Source organism: Vidua chalybeata, chromosome 2, assembly GCF_026979565.1.
Source record: "Vidua chalybeata isolate OUT-0048 chromosome 2, bVidCha1 merged haplotype, whole genome shotgun sequence".
Taxonomy (NCBI): domain Eukaryota; kingdom Metazoa; phylum Chordata; class Aves; order Passeriformes; family Viduidae; genus Vidua; species Vidua chalybeata.
In genome coordinates, this window is record NC_071531.1 from 97,187,051 (window position 1) to 97,195,453 (window position 8,403).

Genomic DNA, 8,403 nt, shown 5'->3' on the forward strand with positions numbered 1-8,403 from the left:
TGTACTCCCAGCCCTAAGTCAGTGCCAGGCTCTGAGGCGAACCCGCGCTCCCTCTGTCAGCAGAAAAGTCAGTCGCTAATCTGTGCTCATCTCTGGAGCCACATTCCTCCTCTGCAGGGCCCTCGGCTGACTCAGGCTTCGCTCCCAGCCCTACGCCTACAGCAGGTCCCCAGACCACGGGCAAACCAACGGCTCCCAAACTGGAAAAAAATAAAAGCAATCCTCACTCACACTGAGCCGTGGAGAATTGGTGATAAACAAGGCAAACGAGCTGCATGCCTCAGCCAGGCCATTTACAGCGTTGACACCCAGTGGCTGCTGGTAACTCAACTTGAAAGTGTGTTAAAGAAACTCTGCACTTCCTTGGCTTAAGCAGTAAAACCTGCAAGCATGCAACTTTCAGAGCAGCCTGGCAGTTATGCAGCCAAAAGGATGGGGGCAACACGTGTCCGATGCATAACACGGCGACTGTTTAATTATGGAAGAAGAGTCCATGTGTATTTACCCACCAGCAGTGGCAGGCTATGTACTGCACTCTACCAGAGGGTACTGCAGCCAAAAAACATCCCAGTAGCAGCTCTCCTTGTGACAGCAGAGGTTTGTGGGCATAGGATGTGCTCAGTCTGTTAGAGGGAGGTGTGCAAGACTCCTTCCTTGCAGAAGAACCATGGGACGAGCAGCAATAAAATCGGAAGCACCGAGTAAGTTACACAGCTATCAGTGTTTCTTACTTGCTCGCCTGAATTTGGGAGCTATTTGATTTTATTTTGGTTTGCTTGGCTTTTAGTTCTCTTCTAAACATGCTGAAAAAGTACTTAAGGAAACTAAAATACCACCGGAAAAAAAGCAGCACTTTCAAGTGACAAGTTACCTTATTTAAAAGTTGTCAGCGATCAATCACTTCATTCCTATTAAAGTTTTCCATGACAGATGTCTTCAGACAATTATCCTTTAAATTTTTTAGTCAAACACATCAATAGAAACTAACAAACTACTTTCAAAAACCCTAAAAACTTCCAGCTAAAAATGAGTTACAGATCAATCTGCATTTTCTTAGCAGGATGTTGCTTACCTCTAAAAAAATATAAATTTACAAAAAGCCCATGTAACAAACATTCCTAGCAGTACAATTAAAAATACATAAATGCAGGATTTGAGTTGACACTTTTTTCTAAAAAAGGGATAAATAATAAAAATACTAGAAGGTGAAGCAAAGAGTTTGATTGGCCCTAACTGGAACTAAATCCCGAACACACCAGAATGCGCTGATGGCGTGCTAGGTGCTCGCACCTCACGCATTTACTGCCATCATTTAGTCCCTCGCAGGGCGGAGAAGGCTCTGCCTGTACGCAGACGGTACAAGCGCGTTCTGACAATGCTCTCACGCAACAGTGTCACAAAACTCGGCGCTGCCTCCGCCGCGCACGGGGACACGGATGGGTGACACTTTCTCGACGGAGGCCTCGGAGAGAGAGGATTCAGTGGCAGCAGCGCTTAGCCTTTATCACCCACGGGGATGCAAAGCTGGAGGGTACTATGCGCCTGGCGCTGCCACCGGGGCTGCGCAGCCCCAAGCGCAGCTTCGCCTGGCTCGCCCCGCAGCTGTCTGAGGGGCAGCCGGTGCCCGAGGGCCCCCCGGGACATGGCGAGCGGGTGCCTCGGAGATCCCACCGCGGGGCTCCAGGCAGCACCGGCTGCGGCTCCGGCCGGCGCGGGCTGAGCACAAATCCCGGCCGCCAACAGGTTGTTCCGCTCAGACGGCAGGGACTGCGCTGCGGGAGAGAGGGAGCTCCGTCCCACCACGTAATACAAGAAAGGCGCTCCCGCAACTCAAGTTTAACAAAGCCATCAGGTCAAATACTGCGGCTTACTCATTAAACACACGGTATTTCTGCAACCCTTGTTCTGCCTCCGCTCTTTCCCCATCCCTGTTTGCCTCTGTCCTCGCTCCACCGCCCGACGGCAAAGCCCTGCAGCGCCGGGGTGGACGGCGGCACGGACCGGCCGCGTTCCGGGGCCGGGCAGCGCCGGAGCTCCCGCGGCACACGGGTGCTTACCCCGGGCCCCGCCGGCCGCCCCGGGCAGCAGGAGGCGGCGCCGTTCCTGCCGGCTTTGCCCGCGGACGGCGCCGTGACACCGCGTGAACTTTTGCTTTCGGCGGGGCAGGGCTGGGGGAGGCGGAGAGCGGGGGGGCGGCCCCGGTCCCTCCAGCGCCCCAGCGGCGGGAGGGCAAGAATGCTTTTCTCCCTTAGGAGTTCTCCCTTTGGAAAGGTGAAAAAAAGAAATGCGAGGTCAAACTGAAAGCGCGGAGCCGGAGCACCGCAGGCTGCGCAGCGGGCATCACGCAGCCGGGGAAGGCGGCGTGCCCAGTTGCCAGCAGCGCCGCGGCTGTGCCCGGGGGCGGCAGAGCCTCCCGGGACCCCCCTCCGACGGGGCGTCCCCCACCACCCGCCTCTTACCTTCCAGCCGGCCGAGCTGTTGCTGTCGCCCTTATCCTTGAAGTAAGGGACGCTCTTGACCATCCACTCGTAGATCTGTGAGAGGGTGAGCCGCTTCTCGGGGGAGCTCTCGATGGCCTTGGTGATGAGGTCTGCGTAGGACAGGTTGCCCCACGCGTTGCGCCGCGACGAGCTGCTCTTGCGGGGCTGCCCGGGCACGGGGCCCGGTGACAGACCGGCCACGGGCGGCGGCACCGGCGGCACCGGCGGCGGTCCCGGCGGGTGGAGGCGGCAGCCGGCCTCGGGCGCCGGGAAGTCCCCGCAGCGGCAGGCGGCAGCCTCCGGCGGGGCGGCGGCGGGGGGCAGCGGCGCGAAGTCCTCGCTCTCCTCTAGCAGGCTGAGGTTACTGATGAAGTCGGCGCTCAGCGCTCCCGAGGCGGCGGCCCCGGGCCCGGCCGCGGCTCCGGCCGCCCCATCGGGCTGCCCGCCGCACGACGGCGCCGGGCTGGAAGTGGCCGAGCTGGGGGGGTTGAACTCCGGCCGCGGCAGAGGCCAGGTGCAGGAGCGCGGCCGCGGTAGCGGCTCGAAGTCGGGGTCGATGTCCACCAGCTGCGGTGCTTCGGCCATGGCGGGGCCGGGGCGGGAGCGCGGCGGGAGCGGGGCGGCTTGTGCTCAGCGCCGTCGCCCCATGCAGGCTCCGGGCGCGGATCGGCGCGGCCCCGACGGCGCTACCGCCAACTCTCCTGGCCCTGCCGCCCTAGACCTCCGGCCTGACCTCCCGGCCCCGCCGCCCTAAACCCTGCCCCTGCCCGGCTCCCGGATCCCTGCCCTCCGCGGCAACTGCAACAGCAGCGACCCGGCCGCCCGGCGCGCACCGACTGGAGCGACCGCCCCGCGCGGGCCCGCCTCCAGCCACCCTCCTCCTCCTCCTCCCGGCGGGGAGGGACGGCCCGCGCCGCGCCAATGGCAGCGCCGCGCCGCCGCCCGCCTCCCGCCGCGGGGCTGCTTTGGCAGGAGGGTGCCGGTGCCCCCCGTGCTGCTTCTGGGTGGTTTTTGTTTCCCGGCGGCGCAGCGGGGAGAGAAGGGGCGAGCGGGCAGGCGGCGGTGCCCCCCGCGGCCGGGGCTGCCCAAAGGCAGTAAGTGCTCGCACGGCGAGCCGCGGGTGGGCGGCCACGGAAAATTCCCCCGCGAGTGTTTCTACCTCAGTCGCTGCCGGCGGGGTCCTGCCGCCCGCATCGACGGGCCCGGTGCGTGTCGCCGCGGGGGATGAGCGGGGACCTGGGAGAGCATCGGCTGCAGCGGGACGGCTGCGGGAGCGGGGGGGGCGTCTCCCCGCTCTCACCGTGACTCCCACCGGCATCGCGGCAGCGCTGGCTCCGGGCGGAGCGCTGCTGCCGCCGGGCTGCCCGCCCCGCGGGAGCCCTGGCAGCCCCGCATACCGGACCGGGGGTGCGACAGCTGCCCTGCCTCGCTCCCCCCTTCCTCCCTCCTTCCCTGGCCGGCTTCTCGCCAAAAAGTGTCTGCACCTCCCGAAGCGATAAATCTCCCTTTCGGCTGAGCATGTTTTCGTGCCGTGAGCTGGTGTTTTATTCCGTGAGCAGGCACGGAGCACGGGATAATTTCATCCTAAGTCAACTATTGAACATACTTTATATTTTTCCCGGCAAACCCCAGGGCTACTCAATTCATTAAGGTTTATATTCTTCCCTTTCAATGAGGCAGCAGTGACAGGATGCATCGCCTCTGCCTCCCCTGCCTGCCAACATACGAAGATGATAGATAGATAGATAGATAGATAGATAGATAGATAGATAGATAGATAGATATGTGTGTGTGTATGTTCGACTTAACACAGAAGTGTTACTCTGTTTAAACTTAAAAAGAAGACATTTGCTTAAGCTAGGGAAATAATCCCAAGGATGAGACACGACTCAACACCTTGTTCAAACTGGCAAACCCTACATTTTAGAAAATCTGTTTTGTTTTCAGTAGGAGGAGTGCTTTTAAAAAACATACTTCAGACATGGCTTCATAAGTCACAAAATTCACAACCAGCCATGGCATTTGACGTTGCATGTCATTGAACCACCAGAGCTGGGAAACTGTCAAAGCTGAGCCAGAAAACCTGTTATCCTTCCCTCCTCTCTGCATCAAGGCAGAAAGTGTTAATGTTATTTAAATGCAGTTCATTGTTCCTATAAAAATATTTTCTGAAAATGAGTAACAATAATGAAGGGGAGAGAATACAAGACTGGCTTTAGGCCACGGCATGTAATTTAGTGTCAGATCATACATCTAGATACTCATGCTGTCTGTTATGAAAAAGCTTTTAAGATACGCGGTGACACCTAACTATACAGTTTGTGCAAAATATACATAGGTGCATAGTAACTGATCACTTTTTAAAGCACTGGGTTTGTCATGTTTATTTTACCAAATGCCAAAGGTGATTATACCTTATTATAGGTTGGCTGTTCATCAGATTTTGGAGCTGCTTTGCCTTTAAGTCATTTCTATGTTTTGTAAATCCTTTAAAGGATTCAACCCACAAATTTATATTGCTTAGCCCACGGATTTTAGAAAACACCTTTTTTCAGGTTTTTTTTTTCAGTTTAAGAAAAAAAAAAGGAAATAAAAGGAAGCAAAGTAGTCCCAGTTCAACCTAATAACTTTCATGCCACGTTTCAGCTTGGAACAGCTTTATGTGGCAGTGTTACACAACTCAGTTGCAGTAGTTGCCCTGCAATAAGGGAGAGCACCCTGCCTTGGAGAAGCAGAGGTTATATAATGGTGAGAAGCAGCCAGGGACGCGCAGCGAATGGATGTGTTTAAATGGGAGCCAAAACAAAAGAAGTGCTTGAGAACACAGAAACATTTTCTTTTTCTTTCCTTGGTGTCTGAAAAAAAATAAAAGGGGAGTGTAAGAGCCAGACTGGCACCCATCCTGCTAAAGGAAGTGGATTTATTACCCAGGCTTTCTTCTAAGGAGTTTTTTTAATCTTGCAGTCCTTGTTTTTCTATTTTGTCCAGAGTAGAGATGCTATTCCCTGAACTCTATTGGAATATTCAGATGTTGGGGGAAAAAAAAAAAAGCTTCCCTTTGTCAGATGCCAACTGTGAAAACCAGGAGGAAAGATACTTTTGGGGAATTTCAGGAAGCCCTGGTGCATTTGTAGTTCAGCCCAGGTCATTCTGCAGGATAGAGGTTGTATTCCTCTTTCTTGGCCCTACATGACATTTCTGTTGCTGCACTCATCTTCTTGGCAGGGCTCTGCCACCTTTGTGCCCCATGTCACTGATGTTCTTGCAGCTCAAAAATTAGCAGTGAATACAGAGAGTGCAGACAGCAGCTTTCAGTGGGATGTGAGGGACATGGAGGTGGAGAAGATAATACCAGAACCTTCCAAATGCTGCATTTGCTCAGCAAGTGGGGCCCCCAATGCAACAGGAAGAGCTGAGCTGCAGAGATTTTGGCTATTGCATGCCAACAGCTGGGACCAGGTCTGCTGAAGGTTGGAGGAAGGATGAAGGCCAATGAGACGATGCTGTGCACTTTCCTGGGATGAGTAATCCTGGTAGTTTGCTCTGATTTTGGCAGAACCACCCAGGTGAATGAGTTCTTCTGTCGGGCCCCAGTCCACACACATGTGATTAGCCACTTTTCTTTTTAGAATTTCTTCTCTCTGTCAAGAATTTGGGGATTGAATCAACAGATTTAGAGTCAAAGCAACACATGCCATGCACAATAAAAGTGTTTAACCCTGTCTGCACTGCTCTCCTAGTGCACTGCAACACTGCTGAACACCCTTAGGCAATGTCATGTGAACAATCCCACCCATTCAGCTGCTATGGGGAGCTTCCTGCTCCTAAAACAGCTCAGCATAGTGATGGCTCAGTACAAGAAATTTTACTGCATCTACAAATGACAGCATTAGATTTATCTCATCTCCCACAATGCTGAAATGCTGATGGATGCACCACAATTCATTTTCTACTCCCACCCTCCTCCTCCTACACTCCACCTTTTCTTTTCTCTACTCCTACTCCTGCTCCCATTTTCTACTCCTCTACAATACAATATCTCCTATCAACCTTAGCATCAGCTTGTATTTTTTTTTCGAATTTAAGACCTGAACATTGCCTTTTATCATCACTGAAATAAAGCAGAGCCTCCTATTCATATTCTGGGTTTGAAGCAGCCAAAATAAAGGATCTGTGCTGTCTTTTTACTACTGTCTGTATAATTCACATCCTGAGGTTTTGATCAAATTCTGCAGGAGATTACATGAAGTTGAAAGCACTCGTACTCTGTGTACAGCTCTTTTTTTTCTACACGTATGTGCATAGTGAGAGAATACAAATGTTTTTACAGCAGTTGTGTCTGGTATCATCAGAGCTGGGAGAAATCCTATTTTCTGAGGAAGTATGAGGAAGTTCAGCACCCCCAGTTTCCTCCCCTGAACCTCAGAGGGGACATGATTTGCAGTGCATGTTTCTGAGCAGCCAAAGTTACCAGAAGGCTGGCACGGCACCTCAGTCACCTCCCCTCCCAGCCCAGGGTATCTGAGGGCTGCCCCACACAGAAGGGTTTGGGCATGTCCTGGCTGAACAAGGCTTATACACTGCCCTGCCAAGGCAGTTCAAAGGGTCTGGTGCTCTCCCAACCCATCTGAGACTTCTTACAGAGCCACTGGAGAAAGGCAGTCCCTCTTGCATGGCATTTCAGAGCAGGAGCTTTACTGCTGTGAGTTACTTCCTGGGGTTGTACATCTTTCCCCACCAACCGCACAAACCACAGATGGAATTTAAAGATCTGCTGATCCCTCACCACAGCTTGGTGAGCCCATTCCCTTTACACCTGCCCTTTGCCTCCCACCTCAGACAGCAGCACACAGGCAGGTTGGGGTCTGGCTGTTCCAGGGAGAGGTGGGTGTCACGTTTAGGGTCACTCCATGGTCAGTGGAGAGAAATGTGTTCTTCCCATGGGTGATTCCACCTCAGATGGTGGAGCTGATCGGACATTGAGGTGCCAGGCTCTTACTCCAGGTGGTTCACAGTCACTTTCAGCCAGCTGACTTTAGGCCAGCAAATCCCACTCATCCCACTTCATAGTGCATGGAAAATAAACAATCTTTGACCCCTCTGCCGTTGCATCAACAGTGAGAAAAAGGCTGTGCACACAAAGATTTACAGGCTGACAAGGTGCTGCAGAGAGACGGCAAAACAAAGGCAAAATGGCTTGTCCTGCTTTGCAGGGGGGAAATCTGCCCACTGTGACTTAACATGAGGGTCAGTGATGCATAGGCAGGGACCGACTTTGGTCCAAGTCCTTAAAATAAAAAAATTCATGTCACCACAGAGTTATCAGAGTTCTTGCTGGTGAGGGGTTTGAAGTTATCTTGGTTTAGGTCCATCTCCTTCTACACATGGGGGAAAATCCTGAATGCTCCCATAGAGGCAGCAAGGCCCTTCTGGATTTACGTCCATATGGCTGGAACTGGGACCACGTGCTGACTGCACTGCTTGCCCTCCTCACTGGACGTATTTCAGAGTTGAGAACTGACAGATCTTTGCATAATGTGGTTCAACTCCAGCCTCCAGAAAGCCTTCAGGCAGCCCACCCTCTCTTTTCAGAGGAGATGGGGAGCTGTGGTTGGTGATGGCAGAGCTGCCCAAACAGCCAGATGCCTTGCCCTTCATCTCCCCACGGACTGCTGCAGGGAGCTGGGCTGCTGTGACCAGGGCTCACACAGCCATGGCTGCATCCTCCTGCTCCTTCTTCTCCTCACCCTCCTTCTTCTCCTCCTCCTCTTCCTCTTCTTCACCACCAGCAACTGACAGTGACTCTTCAAACCAGACAGCAACACACAGGCAACTCCTTCCTCCTCCCCAGTTTCTCTGCAGCAGCTTTGGTGGCAGAGAGTGGCCAGAGGGCTTGCCAGGCACTGCTGCCAGGAGGAAGGAT

The 8,403-nt window shown here is 53.8% G+C and overlaps 1 protein-coding gene across 1 annotated transcript in view; it reads right to left on the bottom strand.

Annotated features, from left to right (window-relative positions):
- The window catches only part of FOXO1 (forkhead box O1), a 60,207-nt gene extending 57,073 nt beyond the window's left edge, over positions 1-3,134 (bottom strand). Inside the window, exon 1 of the mRNA XM_053935812.1 lies at positions 2,460-3,134. Within this exon, the coding sequence (XP_053791787.1) occupies positions 2,460-3,065 (606 nt within the window). The 5' untranslated portion in view covers positions 3,066-3,134. The remainder of the gene's footprint in view (positions 1-2,459) is intronic.
- Positions 3,135-8,403: the final 5,269 nt, after the last annotated feature.